The sequence below is a fragment of the Anticarsia gemmatalis genome, chromosome 17 (genome assembly GCF_050436995.1).
Source record: "Anticarsia gemmatalis isolate Benzon Research Colony breed Stoneville strain chromosome 17, ilAntGemm2 primary, whole genome shotgun sequence".
Classification (NCBI taxonomy): domain Eukaryota; kingdom Metazoa; phylum Arthropoda; class Insecta; order Lepidoptera; family Erebidae; genus Anticarsia; species Anticarsia gemmatalis.
The window spans coordinates 1,430,889-1,448,461 of NC_134761.1; the positions used below are offsets into that span (position 1 = coordinate 1,430,889).

Sequence of the window (17,573 nt, forward strand, 5' to 3'; positions counted from 1 at the left end):
TGTAATTTTTTTTTTTTTTTTTTTTAATAACCCATATCTGTCCCACTGCAGGGCAAGGGTCTCCTCCCAAACGAGGGGGAGGGGTTAGGCCTTGAGTCCACCACGCTGGCATGCAAGGTTTCCTCACGATGTTTTCCTTCACCGTTAGAGCAAGCGATAATTATTTCTAATACACACATAACTTCGAAAAGTCATTGGTGTGTTGCCTTGGATTCGAACCTGCGACCACTTGCGTGGGAGGTGCCAACTTAAACCACTCAGCTATCACTGCTTTTTTGTAATTATTATGTAAGAATAAATATAATATACTACGTTTATAATTAATTGTTCAATACATTTAGAAATTACTACCTAAACCTAATTTTTGATGCTAAATTATAATAACAAAAAATATGTATGTTTGTAATACAGTTTTTTCGCGAAAAAGTCGCGGGCAAGTAAAAGGTTTTTTGATCGGCCTGTGGAACTCAAAAGTAAAACAATGAACCGTTTAAGTTTTTTACTCACAATCAGCTCATCTGCGTAATAAATACTTTTTTAGGTATAAATGTCGGTTTATTTAATTACAGTTATTATAAGTGATGTTGTGAAACTTCTAGAACAAAGTTGCGCAATAATAAAACAGAACTCCGATATTTTTTTAGAATTTCTTCATTTTCCTTTCTCTGTCATATTTGGTACTAAGATTGGTAACAATAACTATATTTTATTGTACAGCTGGTGTAATATGTTAACCAGTTACTGCCACACACTGCTGGGCAAGGGTCCCCTCCCAAACGAGGAAAGAGTTAGGCCTTGAGTCCATAAATAAATGAAAAAAAATAACTAAATTTTTTGCGGAACGAAATGTAGTTAAAGTATCTAGTCCCATTTGTACTTTGTCAAAAATATATAAAAAAGGAATTCTGTTAAGTAAAACCCCCAATTTTTACTTACTCAAATTCGATTTGCGTTCTACTTAAAAAGGGCCAAGGGACTTCCCTGCGGTACACCAAAATTCAACCTACCGTGAAATCCCATGGAAATTACAAAAAAGCTCCAAATTAGTTTATAGATTGTTCCAGAGCTTTAAAACCACAGCCTTTTTAACAATGATGTAAGCAGAAGCCAGTTGAGAAGAATTGATTGCCAAGTAAATACTTAACTAAAATCCAAATTATTAATTATTTCAGGCCCTGTTGTTAATACTTAAATTTACTAAACCAAACGGAAGTTGGAATTATTTCTTTGTGTAAAGAACTAGTTATAAATTCACAAGCAATTATTGAATTTGCCAATTCATTTCCATGGTATAAATTCAAGGATTGTTCAAGCTAGAAGTCCATCAATTAGGAAACAACATTTAACTCTTCATAAGAATCTACAACTCAAGCCGATGAAAAAATTATAACAAAATTGTTAAATAATTTTATTTAACCTATTACTACCCCACTGTTAGGCAAGGATCTCCGAACCCGAACGAGGGTAAGGGTTAGACCCTGAGTCTATTTCCATCCATTTATAAGAAATGAATACACACATAAAATCTCAAAATTCAGTAGACACAAAATTTTACCATCTAGAGTAATGAAATAAAGACAATTACACAATATTTTTCGAAAAATTTATATTTATTCTAGAACAGGTTTCAAGAGGTCAATTCTTTAAGCAAGATTATAAATATGATTCAGAAATAAACTCGGTTCAGTCGTACCTTTACTGTAGATATTAGTAGGTTTGTTATTGAAACCGGAACTGTGTAGTGATTCATATACACGAGAATAAGTTTATTTGTGGATTCCGTTTCCAGGTATTTAGTTACCTGCTTTATTTTTCATATGTTTCCTTAAATAATTCTGTTTTGTGCAATATTAATGGGTAATTGAATTTTTTTAAAGGCAGAAATCGTCAAACTTTATTTGTACTTTGGTTGTTTTTTGTGTTTATAAGATTAATATAAGATTTATTTTAAAATTTTGTAATCGGATTATAAAAAGTTTTGAGTGCGGTCAGTGACTTTTATCAAACCATTCAAGTATGCTTGCAACACTTGCAATGTGTTTTGAAGATTTGTTAGTTTCATATAGCAAAATTTATTGGTAAACTATGTGTTTGTATTTTCAGATGATTGCCAACAATTAAGTGTTACAAAAACGGGGAAATTTTTGACCCATTCTCTCTTATGTGACGCAAGCGAAGTTGCGCGGGTCAGCTAGTAATGTATAATAAGTTCATAATTGCAAAATACATCAAGAAATAACTACTAACAATGAATTCCACGACAGCGGTTCTCGGAATTAAAAAAATACAAGAGGCATTTAAAATATTGACGTTATTGCAAATGACTGCATTTCTTTGGCCGCAACAAGCTAATGTTCAAGGTAGGCCTGATATTTATTAATTTTAAGGTAATATTTACAAAGTTAATGAACCAGATACATTCCACTTAGCAAATATATAAACGCAAGTGTGCCGATCAGGACATAATGTAAAACATGTAGATGTACCTACTTTATAGATTTTTTTAATATAAAAATAACGGTTTCCTTTAGAAATAAAATTGCAAATATATGATATCTAATGCCAGTTGATGCAAAGTTGCCTGTAGAAATAATTGCACTACTACATCGCTCAACAAAATGTATCTCATAGTTCTTCTATTAATAATATTTTACGTTTTATTATAGATGGCGCAAGTTTTGACTTCATCATCGTGGGTGCTGGTACTGCAGGCAGTGTGATTGCGAACAGACTAACCGAGATAGAAGGTGCTACAGTTTTAATTATAGAAGCCGGTGGAGATCCTCCCGTAGAATCTGTGGTGAGTCAACTATTAACCAATAGGAAATGAATTAATAGCCCAGCAGTGAGACACTGGTGGAGGTTAAGTAAAATCAAGTAAGAATTGACTTTCTGCTAATACAGTATTAACCATATTTTGGCTGATATGACGATGGCCAGTAATTTTGCCATATTGACAGTAAAAATTTAGGTAGAAATGAAAAATCAAAGTTTCCATAAAATAAAACCTTAATCTTGCTTTTTCCAGCTTCCAGGTCTATTTCCATTCTTGAAGAAGTCCGATTTCGACTGGGATTACTACACAGAAAACGACAACTACAGTCAACAGTTTCATAAAAACTATGGGGTTGAATTAACAAGAGGAAAGATGTTAGGCGGCAGTAGTTCTATGAACTTCTTAGCTTATACTAGAGGGCATTACAAAGTGTTTGACGAATGGGCCCGAATCACAAACGATAGTTCCTGGAACTGGGAGAATGTTCTTCCATATTTCATGAAAAGCGAGAAACTAGTAGACCCTGTTGTACTAAATTCAGCTGACAGTATCTTCCATGGAACAGAAGGGAATATAAAAGTGACAAAATATTATAATGAAGAAGCTGTAAAATATTTAGAAGCATTCGCAGAAATTGGTAATAATATTCTTTTGGATACCAATGGCGATTGTCCTTTGGGTTACACTGAAAGTATGCTGACAATGTCTGAAGGCATAAGACAGAGTTCCGCTTATTCATTTCTTCATACGATCAAAGACCGACCTAATTTATTTGTTCTTAAGAAAACATTAGTAACAAGAATCATTTTTGATGAATTTAAAAACGCTGTTGGTATAGAAGCTATTCTAGAAGATAATACTACAGTGCAATTCAAAGCAGATAAAGAAGTAATTATATCAGCTGGCACTATAAATACTCCACAAGTTTTAATGTTGTCAGGAGTAGGGCCTAAAGAACATTTAGAAGATATGGGTATAGATGTTATATCAAAAGTCCCAGTAGGTCAGAGACTACAAGATCATATTTTTGTATTAATGAATCATGCAATGGGAAATGCTACTCCAGCAAAACCTATGGATCCAAGGGAGTATCCTATATCTCTTATCACTGGATATGCAACTATCAACGAGAGTCAAGACTATCCAGATTATCAAACATTAAATCTTTTATTAAAAGAACCATCAAATATTTTGAACTTTTGCTCCTTCTACTTTTCTTATATAGACGAAATTTGTGATGCTTTATACGAAGGTAGTATTGGAAGAGAAATTAAACTAACATTTGTTGTACTCCTCAGTCCAGAATCAAGAGGCAAAATCCTTTTACGCAGTTCAAATCCTAAAGACCAACCAAAAATATACACAGGTTTTTATTCAAACGATACAGATTTGGAGAATCATGCTAAATATCTAGAACATTTTATGAGAATTCATGAAAGTGAATTATTTAATGAAACAGGGGCTGAGTTGATAGTTCCAGAGGTTTGTTGTTGTGGTGATATTTACGACCATGAATATTGGAAGTGCTATGCGTTATGTATGATGATGTCTGGATATCATTACACAGGGTCTTGTTCTATGGGAACTGTGGTAGATTCTAGACTTAATGTGTATGGGGTTCAAAGACTTAGAGTAGCAGATGCTAGTGTGATGCCAAAGATACCTGGAGCGAATACCAATGCTGCGACTGTTATGGTCGGAGAAAAAGCTGCTGATATGATTAAAGAGGATTATTTTTAACAATAGGAAGCCGTTATTTTAATATCGGTAAAATGGATGTAAATAAATTGTGGTGAACCTAAACTCCACCTAAACTCCTTCTACTCTATGGTAGATGCCATATATTAATCATATAACGATTTGGCATTCTCTGTCAATAAATATATCAAACACGTAATGCTCGTATTTTATTAATACATAATATTGGCGACGAGGAAAAAAAAAAACTGAACCTAAATGGAAAAGCTACGTAAAAAACGGAGCACCCTACGTGGGATGCTCACCAGACTCGATACCTACATCGAGCAGAGGGCGACGATGTCTGACGAGGACATCACCGCTCGCTCCGCAGCCTTGAAGGACACCATAACAGCACTGCGAGAGTTACAAGAGAAGATAGAAAACAAAACCATAGATGATAACGATGAAACAGCGTATTTACACGAACAAAATTACGGCTACGAATTCGAAGAACTTCACACTATTTTAGTATCAAAACTTTTAACAAAAAAAACCATTATTCAAGGTCAGCGACAGGAAGACCAACATAGAATATACCAATACCATAAGATTATACCAAAAATACAATTTAATCCTTTACATGAATCAGAAACGTTCAATAACTTTAAAAAACGTCTGGAAGTGTACTTTAGACTTAATGAAATTACTGAGCCCCACATGAAGACAAATATTCTTCTGTCTACATTATCACCAGAACTCCATGAAAAATTATGTGATTTAATAGCACCAGACGAACCATTGAATAAGACATTTAACGAAATTACTGAAACACTTGACGACTACTTAGACCCAAAACCTAGCAAATGGGTTCTACAACATAAATTTATATCGAGAACTCAAAAATCGGATGAAACAGTAGCGCAATACGCCGCAGATTTAAAAAAGCTCACTACCAACTGCGAATTTAAATGTCAACACTGCCAGAAAAACATTTCAGAAAGCTTTTTATCTCTTCAACTCATAAGAGGATTGAAAGATAGCGACGCACGTACAAAAATTTTACAAGACCGAACAGTATGTACATTTAAACACCTGACACAGATTGCAACATCTATTGAAATGAGTAAAGCAGAAAATACATCAATGCTTCCGAATGAACAACCAAGTAGTGACAATATCAATAAAATTTCCACTGATTCCTACAATAATTCAAAAAAATCTTCTTTTAGAGGAATCACACCAAGAGATTTAAAAGGGAAATGTTTCCGCTGTGGTTTAAATCACGAAACCAAGAAATGTAGCGCTATAAACATAACATGCTATAAATGCAAGAAGGTCGGACACTTAGCTAGTGTGTGTCTACAACGGCGCTCAGATGCGAAGCCCAGTAAGACTACACCGGATATAAATCAATTAAACGACTCAGCGATAAGCGATGATGATGAATGGAATGATATTAATGTTATATCTGGTGAAACATCCGAAAAATACATGATAACGGTACACATTGAACATGCTAAGATGAAAATGGAATTTGACACTGGAGCCACACTTACTTCTATGTCATTACGAGACTACAGAAAATTGAAAATCGGCAAAAGAATCTTTAAAACTAATATAAAACTCAAAACATATACCGGCGAAGTAATCGAACCTGCAGGTGTTGCATACGTTCAATGCAGATGCCAAGGAAAAGAATTCCACGGTAAATTATACCTCATCAACAACAACGTTGACCCCGTTTTTGGCCGGAGTTGGATGAAAGAACTCGAAACTCTAAATTTAGCAGATATAAAAACTTTACAGCAATCAGAAAATCTAGAATTAGACCAGCTTTTGGAACTTTACAAGACATCAGTATTTCGATCCGACTTAGGCGAAATACCCAATTACAGAGGACACCTAAATCTACAAGAAAACACAAGACCAATTTTTATCAAACCACGTAGAATACCGTACGCTTTAAAAACCAAAGTGGATGAAGAGATCGAGCGACTATGCAAACAGGGTGTCATCACGAAAGTCGACCACTCTGATTGGGGTACTCCAGTGGTACCAGTTGTCAAACCGAATGGGAGTATCCGATTGTGCGCTGATTATAAAGTTACACTAAATAAAGTCATACAAGATGAACAATATCCAATACCTATGATAGAAGATATATTTGCAGAGATGAACGGAGGTAAACTATTCTGTACACTCGACATCACCCAGGCATATCTCAACATGACAATGGATGAAGAAAGCGCAATGCTACAAACACTAAGTACGCATCGAGGCACTTTTAAGGTGAACCGCCTAATGTTCGGCGTTAAGGTCGCGCCGAGCCTTTGGCAGAAATTTATGGATAAACTCCTTCAAGATCTCGAAGGTGTAAAATGTTTCTTTGATGACATCATCATTCAAGGCATCAACAAAGAACAATTACTACAGAGACTTAAGCTCGTGTTAGACAAACTAAAAGAAAGTAACCTACGAGTAAACAAAAATAAGTGCCACTTTTTCAAAACAAGCATCGACTATTTGGGACACACTATCGACAAAGAAGGTCTACACAAAAACAGAGAAAAGATTAACGCAATAATTAAAACAGAACGCCCAGTCAACACCGCAGAATTGAGGACATTTCTTGGAATGGCAAATTTTTACAACAAATTTATACCCAACCTATCATCGATCACGAATCCACTGAACAACTTACTCAAGAAAGAATCTAGTTTTCGATGGTCTACAGAATGCGAACAGAGCTTTATACACATTAAAAAAGAAATTCTAAGCGAAAGAGTACTTATACATTTTGATCCCAAGAGGCCCTTGGTTCTTGCAACAGACGCATCTCCACTGGGAATCGGAGCAGTACTATCACATAGACTCCCAGATGGATCAGAAAGACCGATAGCATTCGCTTCCAGAACACTATCGGATAGCGAGAAGAAGTACAGCCAAATTGACAAAGAAGCTACTGCCATATACTGGGGATTGAAGAAGTTCTTTTATTATTGTTACGGTAGAAAATTTATCCTAGTGACAGACCATAAACCACTGACAATAATTTTCCACCCACATCAAACGTTACCAGCAATGAGTACAATGCGATTATTCCACTACGCTCATTTCTTATCTGGATTTGACTACAACATTGAATACAGAACTTCGCCTAACAACTCAAATGCAGATTACCTATCCAGGTTCCCAGTAGAAAACACAAAGGCAAACAAAATGGACCAGAATTACAGCTTTCAACTTCAACAAATACATACCATTGATGTCAACCCAAATATCATAGCGAAAGAGACAAGTATTGATTCCGATTATACACCATTAGTACTCGCATTACAAACTGGCCGATCACTTAAAACGCTCGGTTACAATGATAATGAATTTACTTTACAAGATGGATGTATACTAAGAGGAACGCGAGTCTTAATCCCAAAAACATTACGCGAACGAGTGCTGGACGAACTACACCTCGGTCACCCGGGCATTGTGAAAATGAAGCTACTGGCCCGCAGTTTTGTATACTGGAAAGGAATTGACAATGATATCGAAACAAAAGTTAAGTCCTGTAGAACATGTAGATTACAACAAAATGAACCAGAGAAAGCACCACTACACCACTGGGAACACCCAAAGGGCCCCTGGCAAAGGCTTCATATTGATTTTGCCGGACCTGTTTACGGATACTATCTTTTAATAGTTGTAGACGCATTTTCGAAATGGACAGAGATTATACCTACTAAATCAACGACAAGCTCTTGGTGCATCCAAAAATTGAAAGAACTATTTTGCACCTATGGAACACCTCTACTCCTTGTCTCAGACAATGGCCGACAATTCGTATCGGGAGAGTTCGAAAAATTTCTAAAAGACTGTATGATTTCGCACAAAACCTCTGCTCCATACCACCCTGCAACCAATGGACAAGCTGAACGATACGTACAAACAGTCAAGAGAATCTTACGAAGCTTAGAGGGAGAAAGGGGTAATCTTCAAGAGAAACTTGTCATGGTAAAAACTCGCCTCAGACGGACACCAAACTTGAATGGTCAGACACCTTATCAGTTAATGTTTGGAAGAGAAGTTCGAACAGCATTACACTGCATGTTTAGAAACACCCATAAAAAAACTACATCAAAACATCAAGAGATCAAGGTCAGACAGTTGGAAGTCGGCGAACGAGTACAGGCCCGTGACTACACGAGTGCTAAGCACCATTGGCAGTTTGGTACTATCACAAGACGTCTAGGCCGACTTCATTATGAGATCCGCACCGACAACGGCGATGTCTGGCGCCGACACCTCAACCAGGTGTTGGCTGCATCTTATATTCAGCAGAACAGCTAAGAGGTTAGGAGGGGAGAAATGTGGTGAACCTAAACTCCACCTAAACTCCTTCTACTCTATGGTAGATGCCATATATTAATCATATAACGATTTGGCATTCTCTGTCAATAAATATATCAAACACGTAATGCTCGTATTTTATTAATACATAATATAAATAAATAGCTGTAAAGAGCTTTGATTAAAGATAATGTTCGCAATTTTTGTTTAAATGTTATTCATGAATAATGTATGTACAATATATTTTATTTATCTGTATTTTAAATGTTTCCTAGCATTGCATTGTTTGTCTGCAACTACCGGAAATAATATTAATCTCATTAAAAATCTGTTATTTTTTATGCTATCATTTAAGTAATAAATTATTTGTGAGAATTATAATGTATTATAAATTATTCGCATATAATATATAATTAAATAATAATATTGTATTCAGTATTTAATACAATATCATTTATATATTTTATGGCAGTGTTGTTCCCTGTCTTTCGAAAGTTTTATTTAAATTGGTCAACATATTAGTATTGAAAATTTAAACTGCTTTTTGAATAAAGTCAGAGCTGGTGTTAAAGATTCTAATTTAAGAACGGATTGTAATAAAAAATATACGTATTATTTTTGTCATCTGAATATTTCCTACAAATTACAAATTATTCATAGCGCGTAGGTTGATGTGATAAATGTTAAATTTCGTCTCTTGAATGAAATTTTCTCATGACGTCAGTCGTTTGACGTCAAAACTACATTAAGCCGCTACAGTTAATTACTTATTTTATCATGTCTATATTCTATACTGTCATTTAATGTTTAATTATTTTGAGTAGTTTGTTCAACTTTATTAGACAAATTAAGTAACGCATGCTCAAAATCGAAAATCGTTGAATCAATCGCGAAAACTATATACATTTGGTTTCAATAGGATCGCCCTGTTTAGTTGTCGTTTATTTCGGGAATCAGAAATTGTGATTTGTTTGGATAATATTCTGCTCGTAATATGAAATTCACATAAATTAACATAAAGACAATCATGGATGTTGTAAATTATGATTGTTTTACCCAGTTAATTTTCTGTTATGGATATTAAAGGTATACTTAGTAAGTATAATACTTACAATGCTCGCGCATCTGACTACCTGTAAAAAACAAATATTATTCATTATTAAATGCCAATACATTTCACAATAATACGTATCGATTACAAAATAAACACAATGTAGATCGTTCTCACAGTTATAAGACAAAATTGAAAAAACAATGCTCTTATGGGCTGTAGTACTCATTGGTTTTAAAAACAGTCAATTAATTAAGTCAAACTTGTCCTTGGATAGGTCTTGTAAGAGAGAGGATGGCTTAATTGTAATTTTTCAGAAAAAGTATGCGTATTTCTGACTTCAGCTGGCACTCAAATTCGTCTTATTCGGCCAGGTTAAAACTCTAACAGTTTTGATACTGTGTTGACCACAACGCATATTATAAAATAAAAATTACAAGTTAATCATAACGTCAATTTAAAATGTCTTCGTCTCGTAAATAACTATTATGTAAATGAAGTACCTTATCTTAACTGAAGATAAACTAATACATAATAGACTAAAGTTACGTATTTAGTTTAATGCATAAGAATAAGTTTATTTAGAAATCGATTATAAATATCTAAATATAGTTATTTTAAGGAGTTAGGGTGTGTTCCTAAATAAGAACTTAATAATTAATTTGAAAAGAATATCAATTGTACTCGTAAGTCTTGTATGGTTTGTACCAGTTTTTAATACCATTTGCAAAGTTTGTCTCAACAAAGTTTTTAAGACATTGAAAATTGCATGAGTATCTCTCGAAAAAATTAGCTTTGTCGTTTTTTTTATTGTATTCTATTGGTATCTAATGAGAGGTGTAATGTAAGTTGTAATAATTAGTAAGAATAAAGTTTGCTTTCATTTTAACTTAAGCATATATTTAGGCAACAAATATCAACAAACTACCTCGCTCTTCAAATACATAGGCAATGAATCAAGTAACAATTTCACAGGACGCCAAACCCAAGATCCACTGAAAGTTTGAATTGCTCGAAATGATTTTGAGCATAGCAAGTGTCACCATTGGCTCCATCGCAAAGCGTGTGAGTGTGGGCCTGATTGAAGCCGTTAGCTTTAATCATGTAACGAGACATTGACAGGATTTCAAATGCTCAATGACGTCACGTGGACAGCAAAAGGACTGTGTCTAAACGTTTATCTGATCAATTATAAACAACTAGCTGACCCGCGCAACTTCGCTTGCGTCACCTAAGAGAATGGGTCAAAATTTTCCCCGTTTTTGTAACATTTTTCGTTGCTACTCCGCTCCTAATGACCGTAGCGTGATGTTATATAGCCTATAGCCTTCCTCGATAAATGGGCTATCTAACACTGAATTTTTCAAATCGGACCAGTAGTTCCTGAGATTAGCGCGTTCAAACAAACAAACAAACAAACATTCAAACAAACAAACAAACTCTTCAGCTTTATTATATTAGTATAGATTAGTATAGATTGAAAACTTTGGACATTATTAAAAGCAATTGTTTTTAGATCGTGTTTGAGCCTGGATGTTTGTAATAGCAAAAACACGTCTTTATACAGATACGCCGTGGTAGCGACATGCGTTGCGCAAAGGAAAATTAAATGAAAATTAAATTGAATATATCTAGTTTTTGTGGTTGCCGAGAAACCCCTCCACCAGCGGTTTATAATCACTTGTTTTTTAATAAAAAAGCCTGTATCCTGACAGGAAACGTTAGTCAAATCGTTTAAATCAGTTGAATCATTTAGTCGTGAAAGTTTAACGAAAAGAGGGTTTTTTCAAATAGTTTTTGCTATTTTAGATATAATATATCGTCTCACAATTAAGATATTTTTTTACGAATGTGATGACACTTTAAAAGAAAACACGCTTTAGTGCTTATCATAAATTATACTAAGAACTTGTTAGAGTCAACGCGCTGTTATCATTTCATTATTTTGAGCATGTTGTTAGATAAATCAACGAATGTAGGAATAAATTTATATAAATACCTATAATTTTAAACGTTAAATAGGAAGGTAAGCTCGAATTGGAAGAAAAAAGTGTTTCGGTGGTGAAGGAAGAAGGTTAGTTTTGATCATTATTTTTAAATTAGTCAAATAAATAGTTTCATAAAGCCCCCAAACACAGTAAAGTTTGAACAATTTTATTGCAATCTTTGAACGTTGCCTTCTAATTAAAGTGTTAAATATTATTGTGCACCTTTCAGGATTTATACTTATGATCCCGTGTTCTCTTTTTTCTGCCTATCCCTATGGGATTTTTCTAAAATAACATCTTTCGCTCTATAAATTGCCATTGTGTCAATGAGAGAGAGAATGTGAGACAATGTGGAACGCACAAATATTTGACCCGCATCGGAATCGAACCCACGAACATTAGACTCACTGGTAGCACCGTGACGAGCACCTTAGCTACTGCACCACGGAGCCGCCTAGAGTCGGTCTGTCTAATCTAGTCAAACTGTATTATCTCAGACTAAAGTCATAGCCACATTCTAGTACGTCCAACCATCGCACACGTGACAGCAAAAATTAAAATTGACACAGCGAATTCCTGTAGTCGGTAGAAAAGCCAATAACTTCTAGCCACAGGAAATATTATTAAACCGAAATTCTGAAATGTTGATACGTGTTTCGCTTCATGAATTCTCATGCAGCAGCATTTTATGTGAAACATCATGAAAATATTTGAAATATATGTTTTCTACCTTTCACTATAACACATGGATCTATGTATATGTTATTACTAGATAACGTTTGTTTGATGGTATGAGAGTCACATCGATCGCCTACTGTTTCTGACCATCTTTTTACAAACGTGTTCAGTAGCGCAATTTTGGATAGTCTGTACTGTCGAGTATCGAGAGTTTGCCTCGAATGTTTTTGTCCATATTAATTATTTTTAACTATCATACGAGTACTAGCTTATACCTCTAGAGTACCAAACAGAAGTAAAAATGTGCAACGTTTTTACTTTAAAAGAACATTTGGTTTTCTTTCAGTATCCTGCCTTGAACCATCATGGATACAGCCACAGTAATGTCCAATTTGCTGAAGGGTCAAAATATTTTGACCCTCTTGAGGTTTTTGAACTTGATAGGATTTATGTGGCCACAACCAGCAATGGTTAAAAGTAAGTTGTATTGTATATTTCTACGATTATAGTTAAATTTATACAAAGTATTTTGACAAGAACCAAGATGCACCTGTTTTTCAATGCTCGCTATATACTCGTGCTAAATACTAGCGCTATATACTACTAACATTACTAACGAAACCTGATTTCTAACTTATCATGGGGCTAAAAATCACACACAGAAAATCTAAACGATCTGGGGGTAAAACAACCATGTGAGCGTCACGTTTAAAGTTCCGGTTGGTGTCATTGAAAATATTAGTCCATAAGCCTTGTCAAAGGCCGTTGGGTTTTTGATAAAATAAATAAATTCACATAAAATCTAATTGCTAGTGTATTTTGATGTTTTTGTAACCATAAGCCGATCTATTAATTATTTGTCAGCTTTTTTTTTTTTTTTTTTAAATCTTAATAATAATAATTTTGGCCTTGAGTCCACCACGGGCATGCAAAGTCCCCAACCCGCACTTGGCCAGCCAAGTGCGGGTTGGGGACTTTGCATGCCCTCAATAAATGTATTAAACAAATTTTTAGGCATGCAAGGTTTCCTCACGATGTTTTCCTTCACCGTTAGAGCAAGTGATAATTATTTCTAATACACACATAACTTCGAAAAGTCATTGGTGTGTTGCCTCGGATTCGAACCTGCGACCACTTGCGTGGGAGGCGCCAACTTAAAGCTAGATAGAAGCTTTGTCAGCTAAATAAACTTAATCTCTTTTTATGATACTTTTTCTTTTTACTTTATTTATCTTTTTTTCCGCAGATAACACCAGCTATGACATGGTAGTAATCGGTGGAGGTACGGCAGGATGTGCGATAGCAAGTGAACTTGTCAAATTGAATATTAGCGTGTTGCTAGTAGAAGCTGGAGGTCCACCGCCATTTGAATCACAGGTAAAAACTCTTATATGAAATTAGTTTATATCCGTGACTTTGCTTAATTGTTTGATTTTGAGGAGTGAAATAGTCCTTTATATTATAATCCAAATTAGGTTTCTTTGTGCATTTCATCAAAGTACTCTACTGTAGTTTTTGTGAAAAAGTAAGAAGCGAATGCATCATTACAAACTTTTGCACTTATGAGTCTTATTACTTTGATCGTAGTTTTAGCAGCGTTAACTCTGAACTATACAACATTTTCAGATCTAACTAATGTCTTGTAATGTTCAGTTTTCAGGTCTATTCCCCTTTCTAAAACAATCCAAAGTAGACTGGAATTTTACATCTACCAATGACAACAACAGATATAGGTATCACAAAGGCGGTGTATTAGATATGCAGCAAGGAAAAGTTCTGGGAGGCACTGGGCAGGTTAACTACCTAATATACGGCAAAGGTATACCAGCAGATTACGACAAATGGGCAGAAATAACCAACAACACATCATGGCAGTTCAAACAACTCTGCGACATATTCAAAAGAATTGAAAACGTGATTGACAAAAAGGTTCTGAACTCCCCTGACCTCAAATATCACGGTACTGAAGGAAAAATCAAACTACACAAAGTACATTCTTCATTAAATACTGATTATTTCAGATCTTATGAAGAGCTGGGTCAGAAGTATCTTCTGGATATTAATCCAATGAATCCTGTTGGGCATACAAATGCTTATACTAACAATGGATGTGGTATGCGACAGAGTACAGCCCATTCTTACTTGCGTCTCGTGAAATCAAATCCGCATTTATCAGTTTTATACAATTCTCTGGCTACAGAAATAATATTTGATGAAAACAAAGTAGCTACTGGAGTCAAAATTCTTACAGAAAATAATACTGTTATAACAGTGAACGTAAATATGGAAGTTATCGTTTCAGCTGGAGTTATTAAAAGTCCGCAGTTACTTATGCTTTCTGGTATTGGACCTAAATCTCATTTAGAAGAACAAGAAATTGAAGTAATATCTGATCTACCTGTAGGACAAAACTTTATAGATAATCCAACATCAATTTTGATGTATAAAATGGGACCTTCAGATCCATTCATCGCAGCAAATCCTGAAAAATTTCCAGTTTCAGTAATGGATGGCTACGTGTCAGTAGAACAATGCCAAAATAAATCAGACTATGAAATTCTTAGCGGAGTTATCGTCGATCCTGTATTTTTGATAGAAGCATGTTCACATGTTTTCACTTTTAACAATGAACTTTGCGATTTCGTCGCCAAATCTGCTGTTGACAGACAAGTTTTATTCGTCACGCATTCACTGCTGTATCCAGATTCTCGAGGATACATTCAGCTAAAAGATAAAAACCCAGAAACAAACCCTATTATAGTAACTGGACATTATCTTAACGACACAGATAGGATTAGACATGCAAAATTGGTAAAACATTACCACAGAGTAGTAGAAACGAAATATTTCAAAAGCGTAGATGCAGAACTAATTTATCCAGAATTGGAGACTTGTAAGGATCTTGAAAAGGGCACGCTAGAGTATTTTAAATGTTATGTTAATGAAATGGTTAGTTCCTTACATATGTATTACGGGACTTGCCCTATGGGATCTGTTGTTGATGCTGAACTTAAAGTCAAAGGGGTGGAGAAAGTGCGAGTAGCTGATGCCAGTGTAATACCTACTGGTATAGGATCTACCACTTTTGCAACAACTGTTATGATTGCTGAAAGACTTGTTGATATTTTGAAGAAAGAGTATAATCTTTGAATGTTAAGTAAAATAAATAATGTTTTGTTACTATAGCCAGATGTTTTATTTGAAATCAAAAAATTGGTGCCATTATAATTGCCAGTCAAACAAAGGTCCTTAAAATTTAAACAAAAGACCAATGAATCTTCGTAATTGTTTATAGTCATTTGCTTTAAAAGCAAAGAAAAACAGTTACCGTAAGAAAATACTGCCTGAATAAGAGTTTTTCAAACAGTTATGCCTTAATTCAAGCTTGTTCAGTGCGAGTAACCCTACCTTTTGCAAGGAGGAGATAGATACCCCGTGTCAAGCAATAAAACATTTGTAGGTTCCCATATCGGTACTATATCTTTCCCAAAAAAATGTGTAATATTTTTTTCAAACAGCATGATGAAGAAATTAAGCATCGATTTCAACAAAAGAAACTAATAACACGTACGAGTGTCAATACATTTCAGTCGTGTATGTTACGATACGAGGCAATGAATAGGTTCCATTGTTCAAAGTGTAGTCTACGCGTATCGCTTTGACTCTATACGGCTATAATTAAAATGTTACTTGTTTGAAAGGAATAATTTACATAATGTTTTGTAGAAAAAAACCTATTAGCATTTCTTATCGTTTATTAGGCCTTTTAGTGTTTTATCTGTTTTGAATATATTTTAATAAAATAAAGGTGTATGTCTATTTCAGCACGGTATTTTTTTGGGATTATGATGACCAATAAAGTTTGATATTGAAACATATTTTCATATAAGAAACAATTTTTTGTACGTTTCTCACTGCTGGGTAAGGGTTTCTCCCCGAACGAGGGAGGGGTTAGTCCTTGAGTCCATCACGCTGGCCAAGTGCGGGTGGAGACTTTTATTACCCTCATAAATGTATTAAACTAATTTTAGGCATGCAAGGTGCCATCATGATGTTTTCCTTCACCGTTAAAGCAAAAGTCATTGGTGTGATGCATTGTAGCGAACTGAGTAACCTTTAAGGCAGTATATTTGAAGTACTGTAAAAAGACAGTGAGAAGATTCTCAAATGGATTTTTTACACAATGTTTCCCTATATTACAAAAAAGATGACAACATGCTGATAGTAAAAAATTACAATAGTTTTTGTAAACCTTTTATATGAATAATGAAACAATATCTTCTTACAATAGCAGAAATGTATAGATAATACCTATTTTTAATTAACAATGGACCTTTATGCATATTGAGCGTAATATGTTCATTCATCGTTTCACTGTGATTTAGTTAACTTATACGCTTAGTTTATTGGGCTATAAAGTGATTGAAATTTTAGCCTCGGATTTGAAAAAGTAAGTAATTTTTGTGTTGAACATTGATAAGTTTACTCCCTAATGATTTGCTTTTGCTGTATCTACTGTACTGTTAGTAATAAAATTAAAGAATACAATAATATGGAGGTTAGTAATTAGAGTAGAAATAGTATTAGGTAAATTAATCATTAAAAAAATTGTATGGTCCCTTAGAAGTGATTGTAGGACAAGATTTCTTTTTCGTGTTTTGTGATATCATTATTAAAAACATACTTGAAATAATCTAAACGATTAGCTAACAGAACCTAGACATTGATTACAAATATGACCAAAAATTACAAAGTGATTTTTATGTTGTAGTGTGTTAATATTTATTATATTATAGAGGACCTACTTCACACAAAATCGAACATAACTTTGTTGATATGGTTGGTACACAAAAATATTTTTGCCGAATAAAACAAAGCCAACAAAGTTGTCGTAGCATTTCTTCTGTAAATATTAAATAGTACCTTTTTGAATGATTGCCGTATATTTTTACAGTACTTACTGCTGAATACACTGAAATATGTATAGCGCTGAAAATTGACAATGTTTTATTAAATAAATTATTCTAGGTACATAAACAAAATTCATGAAACATGT

The 17,573-nt window shown here is 34.3% G+C and overlaps 3 protein-coding genes across 6 annotated transcripts in view; 2 read left to right on the forward strand and 1 right to left on the reverse strand.

The window, feature by feature from the left end:
* The window catches only part of LOC142980038 (zwei Ig domain protein zig-8-like), a 248,613-nt gene that overhangs the window by 148,351 nt on the left and 82,689 nt on the right, over window positions 1–17,573 (reverse strand). For 3 of the 4 annotated variants that reach the window (XM_076125314.1, XM_076125311.1, XM_076125313.1), the window contains one exon: window positions 9,913–9,933. The exons of the other annotated variant lie outside the window; for it this stretch is intronic. The gene's annotated coding sequence lies outside the window, so the exon portion shown is untranslated. The remainder of the gene's footprint in view (window positions 1–9,912; window positions 9,934–17,573) is intronic. 4 annotated transcript variants of the gene reach the window in all.
* Window positions 2,130–5,317, forward strand: LOC142979905 (ecdysone oxidase-like). The gene is made up of 3 exons (XM_076125132.1): window positions 2,130–2,360; window positions 2,667–2,800; window positions 3,029–5,317. Exons 1-3 carry the CDS (start codon window positions 2,249–2,251, stop codon window positions 4,514–4,516), a joined length of 1,734 nt encoding a protein of 577 aa, XP_075981247.1. The 5' UTR covers window positions 2,130–2,248; the 3' UTR covers window positions 4,517–5,317.
* On the forward strand, window positions 11,880–15,694 carry LOC142979892 (ecdysone oxidase-like). Its single transcript, XM_076125114.1, has 4 exons — window positions 11,880–11,925; window positions 12,864–12,994; window positions 13,764–13,894; window positions 14,171–15,694. The coding sequence occupies exons 2-4, from the start codon at window positions 12,883–12,885 to the stop codon at window positions 15,665–15,667; spliced, it is 1,740 nt and encodes a 579-aa protein (XP_075981229.1). The 5' UTR covers window positions 11,880–11,925; window positions 12,864–12,882; the 3' UTR covers window positions 15,668–15,694.

What these genes read in the sequence shown, in the direction of transcription:
- LOC142979905 (XM_076125132.1), top strand. Translation starts at nt 2,249, where the DNA reads ATGAATTCCACGACAGCGGTTCTCGGAATTAAAAAAATACAAGAGGCA. An exon ending in GCAACAAGCTAATGTTCAAG is followed by an intron (nt 2,361 to 2,666) that starts GTAGGCCTGATA and finishes GTTTTATTATAG; the next exon opens with ATGGCGCAAGTTTTGACTTC. An exon ending in ATCCTCCCGTAGAATCTGTG is followed by an intron (nt 2,801 to 3,028) that starts GTGAGTCAACTA and finishes TGCTTTTTCCAG; the next exon opens with CTTCCAGGTCTATTTCCATT.
- LOC142979892 (XM_076125114.1), top strand. Translation starts at nt 12,883, where the DNA reads ATGGATACAGCCACAGTAATGTCCAATTTGCTGAAGGGTCAAAATATT. An exon ending in ACAACCAGCAATGGTTAAAA is followed by an intron (nt 12,995 to 13,763) that starts GTAAGTTGTATT and finishes TTTTTTCCGCAG; the next exon opens with ATAACACCAGCTATGACATG. An exon ending in CACCGCCATTTGAATCACAG is followed by an intron (nt 13,895 to 14,170) that starts GTAAAAACTCTT and finishes TGTAATGTTCAG; the next exon opens with TTTTCAGGTCTATTCCCCTT.